Source organism: Xenopus laevis, chromosome 8L (assembly GCF_017654675.1).
Source record: "Xenopus laevis strain J_2021 chromosome 8L, Xenopus_laevis_v10.1, whole genome shotgun sequence".
NCBI lineage: Eukaryota > Metazoa > Chordata > Amphibia > Anura > Pipidae > Xenopus > Xenopus laevis.
The window spans coordinates 48,118,901-48,135,965 of NC_054385.1; the positions used below are offsets into that span (position 1 = coordinate 48,118,901).

The 17,065-nt window shown below is 38.5% G+C and overlaps 1 protein-coding gene and 1 long non-coding RNA gene across 2 annotated transcripts in view; one reads left to right on the top strand and one right to left on the bottom strand.

Annotated features, from left to right (window-relative positions):
- LOC121397028 overlaps positions 1-12,724 on the bottom strand; it is a 53,287-nt gene extending 40,563 nt beyond the window's left edge. Inside the window, exon 1 of the long non-coding RNA XR_005963363.1 lies at positions 12,651-12,724. This is a non-coding gene — a long non-coding RNA (uncharacterized LOC121397028). The remainder of the gene's footprint in view (positions 1-12,650) is intronic.
- Positions 12,725-13,003: 279 nt separating this feature from the next.
- On the top strand, positions 13,004-16,409 carry slitrk2.L (SLIT and NTRK like family member 2 L homeolog). Its single transcript, XM_018229896.2, has 2 exons — positions 13,004-13,145; positions 13,359-16,409. Exon 2 carries the CDS (start codon positions 13,402-13,404, stop codon positions 15,949-15,951), a length of 2,550 nt encoding a protein of 849 aa, XP_018085385.1. The 5' UTR covers positions 13,004-13,145; positions 13,359-13,401; the 3' UTR covers positions 15,952-16,409.
- The last annotated feature ends 656 nt before the right edge of the window (positions 16,410-17,065 follow it).

A 17,065-nucleotide genomic window follows, 5' to 3' on the forward strand; every position in this document is an offset into this window, starting at 1 on the left:
ATGGAAGCAGATATTTGCTTCTGGAAATTTAGGTTATATTAAAAATATTACACCATAGGTAATAAAAGGCATAACATTTGCCCAGGTGCATTAACCAATAGCAACATGCTCTTAAACAGGTGGGTGATCAGTCAATGCTACCCACTGATGGGAATGGTCTACCACATGTTCTTCCCCAATGGTGACCTATTTGTTATTTAAACCCTTTATGTAGACATACAGTATGGACAGATAGATGATAGATAAATAGAGACAATTAGATAGATAATAGATAGATAGATAGATAGATAGATAATAGACAGACAGACAGATAGATAGATAATAGACAGACAGACAGATAGATAGATAGATAGATAGATAGATAGATAGATAGATAGATAGATAGATAATAGACAGACAGACAGACAGACAGATAGATAGATAGATAGATACAGTAGATAGATATAGATAGACGATGATACATGATAGATAGATTCCACGCGAAGTTTGAGAAATGGCGAAAAATTCTCAAAACATCGAAGGCATCTTGTTTTTGACGCCGGTGTCCATTTTTAATGCCGGCGTCCGTTTTTTGTTGCACTGGCGAAAATGCAATTTGGGAATTTTTTGGGAATTGCCACGAATTTACGCCTGGCGAATAAATTCGCCCATCACTAATAGTAAACTCCACTGGGGTATGGACTGTTGTGAATGATGTATAATCTCTAAAAAATGCTATGGAATATGTTGGCATTATATAAAAAAGTAATTACACTATCAAGGAAGGATGAGCCCTCTCCAAGCCATACTGACTATGCAGATTGTATTTAACTCCTCGCACTTCATTAAACAATGCCATTCCTAGTGACTTAGTACAGGTATGGGACCTGTTATCCAAAATGCTTAGGACCTAGGGTTTTCTGGATAATGGAAATTTCTATAATTTGCATCTTCATACCGTAAATCGACCTAGAAAATCATGCAACCATTAAATAAACCCAAAAGGCTGGTTTTTAGTTTTATCTTAGTTTGGGACAATACATGATATGGTTTTATTATTACAAAGAAAAAGGAAATACTTTTTACAATTTTGGATTATCTGGATAAAATGGAGCCTATGGGAGACAGCCTTTCCATAATTCGGGGCTTTCTGGATAACAGGTTTTCTGATAACAGATCTCTATGTAGTATTTTTACTTGGGACTTTGAGGTTTTCAAAGAGATTAAATGTATAGCCTTTGATAAACCAACCTTGATCTCTGTGCTGTTATTTGTAGGAAGACCTATTAGGGTTAATCCCCACATACCCCAGGATGTTTTTAGTTTTCCACTGTACAATTCCACACTTTGAGCAATGAGAGTTCATTGATCAAAACGACACTAGATATAAATTTCCAAACTATTCACAGTGTCCCAGTGGGTAAAATGACTTTCTTTAGTCCTTACTATAGGTAGTCATTGGAACTCCATAACACTGGCCTTCTGGTGTACTAAATATAATGCTATGACCTATTTATACAGCAATATATATAGTTGCAAACTGTATTTGCATTGTCTCAACAAAATTGCCTTCTATCTAATTATATGAATGTTAAGACAAAACCACTAAGTTTAATTAAAATCTCATTTGGTTATATTTGAAAACAAATATTGCTCAGTAGGCATGTTAAATGTGCTTTCATATTCATTGCACTCCAGTTTTATAACACAGCAAAACATTAAAGTGAATAAGTCTTTTTGTGTAACTCTAATGAGTGAACCCTACTCAGAATGGACACCAGCAACCTCAAACAAGGTCACTGTAAACTTTCCTTAAAGGGATACTGTCATGGGAAAACATGTTTTTTTCAAACTACATTGGTTAAAAGTGCTGCTCCAGCAGAATTCTGCACTGAAATCATAAAAATCATGACATAATCCCTTTAATGCAGGCCCAGGTCACAATTGCAGAGTTGGAGTTACCTGATAGGTCACCTATGTAGCTCTCCTAGAGCTCTAAGGGGCACGAGAAGCAAATTGCAGCATCATTCTTCAATAATACCACACTGTGTGCAAAGAGCAAAAACATGGCAATTTTTTGCACTTGCACTCAGGGCCATTCCTGCCATGAGGCAAGGTGAGCAGGGAATGGCCAGTTACAAGGGGCGGCAAAAAGCCACCTCCTGTAACTTTAAGAGCCGAATTTCCAGTTTTTAACCGGAAATTTGGCTCTGCTAGTGCAGAAAGCGCAGTTACCTGGATTCTCCTTCTCATCTATGGTTTTAAATTTGGTTTCTTTTTTTTTCTCTGACCCCATCAGAGTCCTAAACTAACGCTATCCTATAGTTATTACATGGGGTTTCTTCATGTACGATACCTTGTGTAAAATAAAACATTTCTTTTTGAAGAAACATGGTGTAAAATCAGAGAACTCCCTGAGAATTTCACAGTTTTAATTTTGGAAGAAACATAGGAATACTGCTAGGAATAAATGAAAGCATAGGGAGCACCTGAAACAGATAATAAAGGGGCCAGAACCCTAGCAGGCCAGTTGGACCCTGCTGTTAAGGTTGTTTTTACAAACTCCAGTTGGACTTTCTGTCAGCAGTGGGTTCTTCCTACCAACCTCTCCAACCATAGAGCTGCCTTTCAATGAGTAGGCAACAGATAGTTATGGAGTTATAACTGATATACCTTGTTTCAGCCTTATTGTCGTGCTGGACCACAGGTGAGTGGCTGGCAGGTGGCAGCCTAAGAGCCTAGTAACATAGTGACGTCATGTTTAGTGTTAGAAGAACCAGAATACAGAAATATGCTCAGAACGTGGTTTAATAGGAAGCAGACACTGAAGAAGCAGAAGACAAATGAGAATAGAAAATACAATTTGAAGATAATTGTGTATAACAAACCAGAGGTTGGGGGGCAGGCTGCAAGCTGAAGGAAGTCTGTGTAAAAAGGCGAGAGGTCTTGGGCGGGCAGCAGGCAATATAAGTCTGTGGAACAGACCAAGGGTCAAAACCAGGAAGTCAGATAAAGGACGGGTAGCTGGAACAAGGGACTAACAGGACTGAAGAACAAGCAGGCACAAGATAAACCAGTAACACAGACATAAGGGGCTAGAACAAGGACATGAAGCAATGATCCAGCAATAGCTGTCAGGAAGGCTCTGGCTTATGTAGGGCCTTGATGACAAGATTACATGCAAAGTTGCATCCAGGGCGCTGAACGATGGCAAAGTTTCGCTAGCGTTAATTCGACAAGCAAAGTGAAGTTGCTCTAGCATTGGCTAATTTGCATACAGCGGGAAGTTAAATTCCAATGGACGTATATGTTGCAGCTCATACATTACACTACACAAGCCCAGGGAACCTTAATAAAAGAAATATAGTTGTTATATATGTTATATTGCCCTACACATATGCCCAGTGTATAGTTTATGTGCCATATATAAGGAAATGTAGGGGGAAGCCGGGTACCCTAAAAAAAGTTGACGATTTTTTTGCAGCCTATCACCCTGAAATAGCTTTGTTTGTTTCCCAGTAAAGCAGCCGGCAACCGTGTAGAGATTTGCATCTGCAAACCCAGTGCAGATATTATTTGACTTGTGCTGTTTTGATAATTAATGATGATCCCTAAGCTTAACCTCCCAACTGAAGCCCAGACCACACTGAGCATGTGCACAGTCTTGGTGTTGCAAAGAAGTTAAACAAAGTTACAAGATTACAGCCCCCTGTTGCCAACTTTGAAAGCATAAATCATTTATTTCATTAGGCTTCTGGTGAAGTAAGTTCATTTTTATATTTAGTATACAAAATACAGCATTTCTAGCATTATTCTATTTTAGACTGTAGTTCCCCTTTAATGATATTAGAGGTGTAGACAAAGAGAATAGCAGAGGCAGCAGCAATCTATATGAACAGTCAGGGACTGTGAACTCTAAATGCCTCCTTAGCTCAGCAGAAAATACATAAATTGAATTGACCACCACACAGGCCAGGGTTCAAATCCCTGAGAGTTCTAACACTTATTCTGTCTTGCAGTCTCACCTCCCCAGACAGTTCTCTGGTTTTATTTATTTCTTTTTTCTGTACTTGTGGTGTGTTATGCACATAGACAATTCATATTGCTTGAATGTGTTTTTTATATTCTAAGTACATGCAGCTCCCCACAGAGAGAAAGTTATCCTTTCAAATAAAAGAAGAATCAACAGATTTTGTTGTATTGCTGCAAACAGAAAAACAAAGAATAGAAAACAGAAAGCTTCATATCATAAACCCAATGTACAGCTCTGAATAAGTGGCCACTTTAATTTGTCATATTTGTACACTTAGGGGGTTATTTACTAAAATCTCAATTCATCTCATTGTTTCAATAAAAAAAGCTTGATCAAACTCTCATCCCCAATTTTCAGACTTTCCTCCTGCATTGCGAAATTCTTTCGCGCTTTTGCCCAAAAACCCAGAATTTATCAGATTAGCGGACTAAACCTAGTGCAGACCAATATACTTCCTATTGGGATAGGGACATCTCCCACTGACCTATACAGTATATGACCTCAGCAGCTTTGAGATGTCGGATTTTCTGATTCAGGCTTTTTGCAACAACGGGGTAAAATAAATCTTGAAAAATCATGAAAAATTTGAGGTACTCACTCTTGCTACTCACTCAAGCAAACACCCTGTGTACTAGTGTAACAGTATGGGGCCCATTTACTAACAATTGAATTTCAATTTTTTTCCACAAATCTCTAAAAATGTGTGGTTTTGCTATTTTTTTTAAAAAAAATGCTCTAAAATTGATTTTTATTTTGATTTATGTCTAAAAGAGGTTTTAGAGATATTATTTTAAGTTTTTTGTTTAGCTCTTTTTATAAATGTCATGGCATTAGTAGATTTAGAGTTTGTGAGTTTAGTCTTGGCTTAAAAAAAAACTCTAAAACTTTTCAAAATCCGCTCTTTGATAAATAGGCCTCCACTAGTATAACTCTATTCACTCTGAGGCATACCCCTATTTATATATAGGCACCAGAGGGCATGAACCTAGGGCAACAGCTTTTGGTACTTTTTCGGTTGCCTATATGCTTGGGAAGAAATTTAAAATACATTTTTTTAAAATCCACCGCAGGTTAAAAAACTTTAAATCCAGCGGCAGAGCTGCGGGGTATAGGGCCCATTGTAGTTAAATCCAGAAGTGACGTTATTGTGCACATTGTCCATGTTGGGGGGGCACTGTAAGTTCTGGTGCCTATGGTGGCAATGGACCTAAATATAACCCTGTCCTAAGGCAGAAGCTCCTAAACAATAGACTATATGCAGGAGGCCCAAGAGGATATTTCATTTAAAATAAGAGGTGAACTGAAAATGTATATGTTGTGTTACAGATTTATAGAAATAGAACAAATTATGAATGGTTAATTTGTATCTTAGTAAAGCCATGTTTTTCATGTTTTAACTACTTACCAAATAATGGGTCGAAAGTCTAAAGTCCGGAAACCACTGTTCAAACACAATGATAAGTGTGTGTATGTGTGGAATGATCTGCCAATACACAGGGCATGAAAACATTTATTTTAAAATGTATGGGTCTGTTCCTAGGTGACATTAAATGGAGGAGTACATCATCCTGCTTCCCTTTGTACCATGGTTAGTCACCTCTATAGTAAGCCTCTATTTCTGCTGTGTTACTAGCAAACAACACTTTGATACAAAACGACTTTGGATTATTAGGTTTTATAAGAGCTACTAGAAGTAAACCATGGTCATATTTTGTTTTATTATTCACAACTACTATGTTTTATGTCTCACTACAGTGCTGCACAGAGGAGCACTTACAAAGCACGTAACTTAATATTTTTTCATGAGTTCTACTTATTTCCCTCCTACTCATCTAGCTACCTTAGAAGGAATGTATGTTTGTCTATTCCCTGAGCGTGTATGTTACATAATGCACGTAATGTGTGGGTGTAAATTATCTGCAGTGTAAGCTTTGCTCCTCTAGTCAGCTCTCCTCTAAGACATATAAACCTGTTTATGTCTCACAGGAGCCAATGCAGCAAGCAGGAATGAAAGCATTTACCACTTTTGCTATAGAGGGGATGGAGGGAGGTAAGGTGGTGGGGCAAGGGGGACAATAAGGACTGGAGGTAATTATTAATTCAACAAGGAATGCTATCATTTTGTAAGATTACAAATACAGGCATGGGACCTGTTATCCAGAATGCTGGGGACCTGGGATGTTCCGGATAACGGATCTTTCTGTAATTTAGATTTTCATACCTTAAGTCTACGAGAAAATCATGTAAACATGAAATAAATCCAATAGGCTGGGTTTGCTTCCAATAAGGATTAATTATATCTTAGTTTGGATCAAGGACAAGCTACTGTTTTATTATTACAGAGAAAAAGGAAATCATTTTTGAATAAAATGGAGTCTATGGGAGAAAACCTCTCGGTAATTCTGAGCTTTCTGGATAACAGGTTTCCGGATGATAGGTCCCATGCCTGTATTCCATAGTTGATTCAAACAGTAGAACAATGTTTTTAGTGAATGACGTTAATAATGTGAATACAGTACTTCAGTAAACCTTCTACATTTACATCCCCTTATACCCAAACACCAACAAAACCTATTAGATTGAGTACTTAACATACTAGCACATCTGTGTGTACCACACAGATTAAGGGGCAGATTTATCAAGGGTTGAATTTTAAGTAAAAGATACTTCGAAATTCGACCATCGAATTGAAATACTTGAATATCGAATTCGAACGTTTTTGATCGAATTTGGGTATTCTGCGGTCGAAGTAAAATCGTTCGATTGAAGGATTCGAACGATTTTATCGTACGATCGAACGATTTTACTTCGACTTCAAAAAACTTAGAAAAATAGAAGGTCCCCATAGGCTAACAAAGCACTTCGGCAGGTTTAATATGGCGAAGTATTGAAGTCGAGGTTTTTTAAAGAGACAGTACTTCGATTATCGAATGGTCGAATATTCAAACTATTTTACTTCTAATCGAATTCGTATGAGTAAGTGCCCCAATAGGCACGAAACGCGTTAGGTCTCATGTCCTAATACATTTTTCTACTTTTTACATTTGTTTTCTTATTTTTGGAGACCCTCAAGTTCCTTTTGGACACAGTATTTTTGATTTTGCACCTTGGGACTGAGGTTAACTGTGAGTGTTTTCTCCTTTATTCTTTACTTTATTTTGTATTTTTGATCTAATATTCATTCATTGAGTGGTACCATAGTTATTTGCTATGATGTGGCAGTAGCACAAACCCTGTTTCTATAACCTTTGCAGCAATGACATATTCCAAGGAATTTAGCAGAGAGCTGTTCTTGTTATTCATTTTCACTGCATGCTCCACCTAGAGGCAGTATGTAGAATAACTGCTAATATTTATATTTTTTCTCTAGTAGTAAGATTGAATCACAAGTTTTAAAATGCTCATTGAAATTAAGTAGTGTTGATAATGTTTACAGCCAGGGGTGCGGCGCCAATGAGGCGAGCTGAGACGCTCGCCTCAGGTGCAACGCCGGAGCGGTTTCCAGGGGCGGCAAAAAGCCGCTCCTGCACCTTTAAGAGCCGAATTTCCGGTTTTTAAACCGGAAATTCGGCTTTACGAATACGAGAGAGCGCAATTGTGCTCTCCGCATTAGTGTTCCTGCCTCCCCTCCCGACAGGTAAGTCGGCGAGGGGGGGCGGCATTGCAGGAGCTGCCTCAGGCGGCCCTAAGGTACGAATCGGCGCTGTTTACAGCAGAGTCTCAATGTCAGAAAAGTAACAATAATAAAATGAAAAGTGTTCATCATATTACTATTTTTTCAATCATCAAGGCCATCAATAAAAAAAAGACCTTTGCAATGTAGTATACCTGGACCCTTCCCTAATATGACCCTGAAAATCCCAGCATCTTCCTGCCAGTTAAAAAAAAACAGAGGGTTGCTACATTCTAAATATGTTTTTGTTATAAATGATGACATGTCAAAAGATTATATATATATATATTATATATATATATATATATATATATATATTGTTCCAGCCAAAGGTAATATAAAGGAAGTCTATGACTCAAGTTCAAATTTACTTTTGTGAAAGAATATTTTAATTTATATACAATATATATTTAGAGAGATATACATGCCTTGTTTTCCCTAATTAACACATGTGGATAGTTTTCTTTTGCACTATAAATATTAAAATATGTAAGTAATAACCTGCTGCTCTTTAAAGTAATAGCCTTAATGTAGGAGGACAGTAGCAGCTTTCTGTAATGAAGGAAACTGAATTCACAAGAACATTATCTAGAGTGAACAGCTGGATATACACTGCATGAATGAACAGATTTATTTAACCTATTATAATGTAGATTTATATGAATTGCTCCCCATACCTAGATGCGTTTTTGAACTCATTGATTTAATTTTATCTTCTGTCATATTTACAGAAAAGAAATTGAGTTAGGATGAATAATCGCATCCTAGTTAAGAAAAAAAAATCAATAATTACAATTACTTTTAGGTAATTAATCAAAACCTTCAAAAAATTAAACATGATTTGCTTGGTACTTTTGCAGTTAAAGCACCTTATGAAACATGGATAATGTGAACTACCTTTATTTAGATATATAGATACGGTTATAAACAGACAAAACTTTATATATATATATAAAGACTGACAAAACTGAAGAAAGGCCAGCCCAGCTATAGGAATAAAAAGAGCATAAAGAGAAAGAAAGGATCACACAAAGCCAAGCTGAATGGCCAAGAACACAATAAACTGTTCCAAAGCACAGGCAGAAAAGGAATGGCTATTCAGTCAGTGAAAAGGGGGACAAAACATTCTTTGGGTAAACGTAGTAAATGGGGGAAAGAGGAAATAATGAGGCTGAATGCTGAAAGGAAAATATAGTAGACATATATTAAGTTTAATTCTATAAGAAATGATTATGAAGATTATTATTATTATTATTATTATTATTATTATTATGATGATGATTATTATTATTACTAATAACAACAACATGTAATAATTAGTTTGAGTCTCTACTGTTTAGAAAAGTACAATTAGTCTAGCACAGTTGTGGTCTGGTGATTGAAACCAGCACCAAGACCCACAGTCAGAAGCTCTTTATTTAAGCTGATGAGATGGATTGAAATTCAGCTGTGTTTCCTATGTCATGCTTATTTCTTTCCTAGCATGCCATCACCAGACATAAATAATAATAATAAATACATTTAAATGCTGGTGTGAAATGTAAGAGATCCAGTTTTCATTAAGCGTGTTATTTAACAAAGGTCAAATTTTTTTATACCTTGAATGAACTCACAATTCGAATGATTTCTTATTTAAGAAAAACCTTGAATAGAAAAAACTCGATTCTATGAAATCCCGAAAACTTGAATCAATCAAGTTTGCGCCGAAAAAACTTAAATTGCTTACATTGATCAAGTTTTAGGGGAAAACCCTTATGAAAAACTTGAACATCATGCAGGCTATTAACATCTTCAAATGGTTCAAGGGTCCTCTGCCATTGACTTCTACGTGACTCGACAGGTTTTATATGGTGTATTTTCAGATTCAAGAGATGTCCAGGGAGTCAGGGTATAATACAATTTAACCTCAAAATGTGGGTTTTGTCCAAAAAATAACCTAGAAAACTCAAAGAAAAACAGCTCAAACTTTAATAAATAAATAAATAAAGACATTTCATAATTAAAATGTGTCATAGCTACGTTTGCCGTTCTTAAATTACTCCTTCATATTACCGTATTGTTTTACTTTCTTGTTGGCCTACCATAAAGTGAGCACACTTATATATAGATGCAATTGGCCCTACTGGGGAACCCTAGAACTAACACCACCTTACTGGTGGTGGTAGAACCAAGGTTCCCACAATAGATCATATTTGGGCCTTAAGAAAGTTACACAGACCTAAGATTGCCACCAAGCAACTTAAGTGATGCAATCCCAACTCTTTTAAGCACAATTGGAAAGAAATCACAAGAATTATACTCTCCACTCTAGTCTATACTCTAGTCCTTAAATTTAGTAAATGCCATAAATCTGTAATGTGCAGTAAATATTGTACCTCTTGTAGCTGTTGTGATATGAGAATTCAAATGCAGTTTACTAAAATGCATCCGGGTTTAATAATCTATATGAGATAGACGTACCACCTTGCTGTTGGAGAACTACTCTTTCCCTCTCACAGAGGGCAACACACTCAGCCTTCCCCAAGTGTTTATAAAGAAGACAAGGTTAAGTATAAGCAGCAAATGCAAAGTAGAATTCACTTCTTTATTAAGGCCCTTGCTAAACGTATTTTCAGATGGATTATTATAAACTGATGATTTTATCCAAAAACCTGCATGGCACCTGTGGTCAGACTGGGGTTCATAAGAACAGCAGTCCAGTTGTCCGTGTGTGGCTGATCTGGCATCATTTGGTGTGTTTATTTTAGAGAGTTCAATACTACCAAGACAATCTCATGATACAGAATGCGGTTTGGTTTGATGAATATCAAACTGGAGAATGTTGTTTATTTGTACAAAGGAGTATTTTATGAGAATGTCAGTGTTAACAACAGCTCATCACACATTACACGAGGGACAGGCAACCTTCGCTGCTACAGATGTTCAAGAATTGCGATCCCCAGTAGCAATCTGAGCTAGTTGAGGGATTCTGAGAGTTGCAGTTCCCCACCATCTGAGGTGCTGAGGGATGCAGATTCCCGCGTGCAACTAACTTGAACTTAAGCAAAGTGATCAACCTTTCCAGCAAGTAAATATTTAGTATATCGTGGATGGTCACTTGTATTCACTTGATTGTACATTTAATCAATTACACAATTCCTAGCCTAGGTCATAACAGTGCTATTCCTCCCTGCTGGGTAAGGCTTCAAGCTATATTCCCTGCAATTCCCTGTGTGAGGTTTACTCAATCTGTTCAAATCCTCCAATAAAGAAGTCACAAACACATCAACTGAGATTAGTGGAAGGGGGGGGTGATCATTTATTTGTCCCTGCCACCCCCAGTCCATCCGGTCAGAAAACAATCGTTTCACTGATCTCCAGTCTGTGTAGCTGAGGCAGGGGAAGAGCTTTGAGTTCACTTCTAAGCAGCATTCCAGTATTTCAGACAGCCTCGGTCCTAGGCACTGGCGCCAATCACCACAAACCTGCATTTCGTTGCCTTTGTATTAACAAATGAAGCTTTTCTTTCAGAAGCCAGTGGTACTGCAGAGCAATGCGAGGGGAAAACCTGCGTTGTCTGCATTTATTCTTCATGCCTTTTGCCTGCTTGCTCTTTTTACTGTTAATTAGGCCTGCACGTAATTCTTTATTGGTATTTGTCCGTTCCAGTTGAATTTCTGCCTTAACCCCTCTGGTACCCTCACTGCAAATGCACCTTCACCAGTCATAATGTTTCCTCTCTCCCTCCAAGAGAAAAAGCGTCCCTTGGCATGCACAGGGTAGATGCTGCTGCCACAAAGGTCACATTAAGCCTCCAGCAATAGCACTTTTAATTGTGAAAGTATTAGCACTTTAGCAGCAGAGATAATGTGTCGGAACTGCAGCACAGTCCTATACCTCCAGAGATTCTATCCATAATTACACGCCGTCTCTCTGAAACAACTCTTTTCTGCCCGGAGTCCTAGTAAATGACAAAATTGTGTCCAAGGATACAATGCTGTCTATCAAACCAACGTCTCTCCCTGCCCCTCATCATTATCAATTGCTAAAAGTCGCTCAGGCAACCGCCATACAATGCATGGCTGTGGGAATGTGCAAGTGCTTTAACCCCACACAGGAACGCTGCACTCTGCTTGGGTGGAGGGTAAACTTCAGAAACAAAATTCAATTGAACGATCGAACAAAAAAAAAAAAAAAGAGAGACCTGCACATTTAATAATATAAAGAGCACTTTTACTCTTGTAGCCCAGTTTGAGTGGAGACATCCACACAGTGTCAGAATTAACGTGCAAGCAGTAAATAGTATCAGCTGTTATTGCCTGAGGTTTTAATTGCCGTAGGTCAAACCCTGCAACCTTATTTAATATAGATGCGTTTGCTGCCACTCCGTTGTGAGCCCATTCGCCTACAGAGGGGCCACGACAAATATATTTTTAATGCTTAGCTCTCACAAAAGCACTGGCAGTTAAGGTTGGAACATTAATTTAAATCATTTTTCAATGGGAATTGGAATAGCAAACCTACAGCTCTCCAGCTGTTGTGAAACTACAACTTCTACCCCCCTTACAGCAGCGTTCGGTTGTCTGAGCATGCTGGGAGTTGAAGGGGAAGGCTGCTGTTTGCACAGCCCTGGATTAAATGCAGTTAATTTACATTCAGCGTAGCTCTCCTTATTGTATCCTATCTATTAAGTGCCTGCTTCATATTAACCCGACGATTTTCTTTGCAATAGGAATAGTTCTTCTATGGCCGACAGCCTGCGTTAATGCTAAAATACAAATGCAGCAGAAATACAGATATGTGTTTAAAGGGCTCATCACAACAAATGCATTATATATATATAGGTTAAGAGTGCCTGCTAAGAACATTTCTAACAAGTGTCACCCAATAGTCAACAGCTTCTAAGCTCATACACAACATGCATAACAGGTGACACAGTGAAGCAAGCATCATCTGCAACTCTGCCCCAGCATGCATTAAACTTACTGTAGTTTCTCCCAAATGGAGTGCAGCTTGGGAGAGAAGATCGAGGGTGTTGGGAAAAGGAGGGGGAAGAGAAGGAGGGGGGAGGTTGTGCAGCTAAGGTCTTCTTCAGCTACACAGGATCCAGGGATCACAATGAGTTTCACACTCCTTTTGCCACAATGAAAGGGACGGATGAGATTTGGGCTTTCCAAGGGGAGTGCAGCAGGAAAGGCACAACGTGTGTTCAGTGCTCCCCCAGCATCAAATTTCCAGGGCGTGACGTCAGTCCCTCTCAGTCTGAGGGAGTCTGCAGAGTACAAGGCACTATAGAAACCCCCACTCACAGGGAAGGCAGACACAGCAGCAACTACTCCCAGCTCCAAGCCGACTTCTGCACAGCTTTTCCCTCACCGAAGCCCTCGGAGGAGAATGATTAACATAATCTGGGATGCTGAGCTCTGATATGCAAAGCTGCATATGCCCTGCATAGGAGAAAATCCTCATGCTGCCTGATGTGTAAGTACAGAGTGCCTGTCAGTTTAACACTGCTGCTGATGCATGCCTAGGGATGGCTTCACAGGGGGGGTTACTTTGAATAATGACTGAATTTAGAAATGTATTCCCAGATCATTCCGTTTAATGATGATGCAGGATGTGCAACTGCACAGCTAACTCTCCTTGTTCTATTTACATATCTATTGCTTTTGTTTCTCCCTCTTCTCTCCGAAGGTTTTAACGTAGGTACCAGATCTGGGATCTGTGGAGTATAAAGATGCTGAGCAGCATTTTGTTGCTAAGTGTTATATCACTGACTGGGATCTTAAAGACTGAGAGCCGGAAAACTGCCAAAGACATATGCAAGGTCCGCTGCATGTGCGAGGAGAAGGAGAACGTGTTAAATATAAATTGTGAGAACAAGGGGTTCACAAGCGTCAGTTTGCTCCTGCCACCCCAGTCTAGAATCTATCAGCTATTCCTTAATGGTAACTTACTGAGCAGACTGTATCCCAATGAGTTTGTCAATTATTCCAACGCTGTGACTCTCCATCTAGGCAACAATGAACTGCAGGAAATCAAGACTGGTGCTTTCAATGGGCTAAAGACCCTGAAGCGGTTGCATCTCAATAATAACAAACTGGAAGTGCTCAGGGAGGAAACTTTTCAGGGCCTTGAAAGTCTAGAATATTTGCAAGCAGATTACAATTTTATCAGTGTTATTGAAGCTGGGGCATTCAGCAAGTTGAATAAATTAAAAGTCCTGATTCTCAATGACAATCTCCTCTTGTCTCTCCCCAACAATGTCTTTCGTTTTGTGCTTTTGACCCATTTGGATCTTAGAGGGAATAGGCTGAAAATGTTACCCTTTGCGGGTGTCCTTGAACACATAGGAGGTATAATGGAGATCCAGTTGGAGGAAAATCCTTGGAATTGTACATGTGATCTGATTCCACTCAAGGCATGGCTGGATACCATCACAGTTTTTGTGGGAGAGATTGTCTGTGAGACCCCCTTTAGACTGCATGGGAAAGATGTCACCCAACTTACCAGACAAGATCTATGTCCTAGGAAAAGTGCCAGTGATACAAATCAAAGAGGAGGGCATCCAGGATTTTCAGATCCCCGTATCCAGAGAATTCCCCCTACATTTAACCCTGCAGTCATCCCTACCAGAGCCCCCAAGGCTAGCAGGCCCCCCAAAACTAGAAACAGGCCCACCCCTAGAGTCACAGTGTCTAAAGACAGGCAGATCTTTGGGCCTATCATGGTGTATCAGACCAAGTCTCCAGTGCCCCTGACCTGCCCTGAAAGTTGTGTGTGCACTTCCCAGAATGCTGACAGTGGACTAAATGTCAATTGCCAAGAAAGGAAAATCAGTAACATTTCTGATCTCCAGCCTAAGCCAACCAACCCAAGGAAACTGTATCTGACAGGTAACTATTTACAGACTGTTTTTAAAACTGATCTTGTTGAATTTGGTTCTCTGGATTTGTTACACTTAGGAAATAACAGAATTGCAACGATACAGGAAGGTGCCTTTTCAAACCTCACAAGTTTGCGTAGACTTTATCTTAATGGCAACTACCTTGAAATACTGTATCCTTCCATATTTGATGGCCTCTACAGTTTGCAGTATCTCTACTTAGAATATAACGTGATTAAGGACATTTTGCCACGTACATTTCATGCTCTGAGCAACCTTCAACTTCTGTTTCTCAACAATAATCTGCTGAGGTCACTGCCAGAAAATGTATTTAAAGGCACTGCACTTACTAGACTCAATCTGAGAAACAATCATTTTTCTTCTCTGCCCGCAAAGGGGGTTCTGGATCAGCTTACAGTGTTTATACAAATAGATCTTCAAGAGAACCCGTGGGATTGCAACTGTGATATTTTAGGTCTAAAGAACTGGATAGAACAGTCTAGTTCCACTGTAGTTGTGCAGGAAGTAACATGTGACTCACCACTTAAGCATGCTGGTGAACATTTAAGGCTTCTGTCCAAGGAGGTAATTTGTCCAGATTACCCCAATATGTCTGACTCTACCCTCTTATCATACAATCATAAATCCTTCACGCCACACCCTTCTCGTATATACCCAAGCCCATACCCAGAGCTGCATACCGAGGTTCCCCTCTCAGTGCTGATTTTGGGATTACTGGTTGTATTTATTCTCTCTGTTTGCTTTGGGGCAGGCTTGTTTGTTTTTGTTCTGAAAAGGAGAAAAGGTGTACAAAGTGTGCCAAGCAGTAGTGCTAACAACCTAGACATTAGTTCTTTTCAGCTACAATATGGATCATATAATGCAAACAGCACTGATAAAACAGAGGCTCATGTGTACAACTATATCCCTCCACCTGTTGGGCAAATGTGCCAAAACCCTATCTACATGCAAAAAGAAGGTGATCCAGTTGCCTACTACAGAAACCTTCAAGAATTCAGTTACAGTAAACTGGATCATAAAAAGGAGGACCCACCGACCATAGCTTATACAATAAGCACAACTGAGCTGATGGAAAAGCAGCAGCCCCCAGACGAGCCTGAGCTTCTCTATCAGAACATTGCAGAGAGGGTAAAGGAATTACCTAGTGGAGGGGTAGTTCATTATAACTTTTGTACCTTGCCGAAGAGGCAGCTTATGCCAGCATATGAAGCAAGGCGTCAAAACCAGGACAAGTTAAATAAAACTGTATTATATGGCACTCCCAGAAAGTACTTTGCAGAACAATCAAAGCAGGAGCACCTTTTGCTTCAAGGAAAAATGCAATCAGAGCCAGATTATCTTGAGGTTCTGGAGAAACAAACTGCAATAAGTCAGCTGTAGGCAAGCTCCCGGAAGACATTGCTTAAAGCCTGCTGTTTAACTGGAGCGTTACAAGCATAATGTGCATACCCTGTATTTTTTATCGTTACACAGGTACATATGCATTGCAATACCTTTGACTGCAAAGCAAAGTATTTGTTTTCTTATAAAACACAACAATTTTAAATTATTTCTACATTTTATTTCTAGAAACAGTCTAATACTGCTGATTTTTTTTTTCCCTTTCCTTTCCTTTTCTTTTTTTTTTTTGCCTAATCGATTAAGGGTAAATATGTTATCTAATGTTAAGTAGAAGATCTCCAAAGATCTCAGCGAACTGAAACTTTTTTTTTTTTTTTAATGTAAATATAATACTTTATGGTTTCCATTCCATTACCAACTGTAGCCACTGGGCGTCACTTTTTTTTTGTGTTGAAGTGCCTTTGCACTTTAAATAAATGATCTAATTGTTTCCTTTATCTTTGATAGCATATTTTTTATGTGCAGCATTTCACTGAAAAAGAAACTCCAGAGGAAAATAAATTGGTACGATTGTTTTAACTGCTTAGAGGAAAAAAAGTCTATTTTACAGTATATTACAATGACGCATTATTAAAAATAAATAAATGAATAAAATGTATTCCCCTTCTTCTAGGTTTTCTCCAAGGATTGTCCAATTCTCTTGCAGCAAATTAGAAATATAATTGCTAATTTTCTGCAGGAAATTAGAGATTACTTTTCTATTCCCTGCTTCTATTATGTGATATATATTTATATAATCTTTTTAAGCATTTTATTTCAGGTCTGCTGGCATCAAAGATCTTCAGTTCATTTAAACCCCTGAATATATTTTGTGTATTGCATTGATATATCTTTTCTAACAGGCACTTCTTAAAGTACACTAAAGCAACTGGCTGATAAATTGTACTCGGATTCTGATTCTATGACCAGTGGATGTAGAACTGACTGTAATGGAAATAGGAAGTGTCAGATTAAGGATGTAGATGTCACAATAGTGCTAAATCAACTACATATTTTGGGGGGAAATTACAAAACAATTCAAATGATCAAAGTCCAATATCTGCATCTTATTAGGGGCGAAACATTTTTGCCATTCACATAATTGCCCAAGTAA

What these genes read in the sequence shown, in the direction of transcription:
- slitrk2.L (XM_018229896.2), top strand. Translation starts at nt 13,402, where the DNA reads ATGCTGAGCAGCATTTTGTTGCTAAGTGTTATATCACTGACTGGGATC.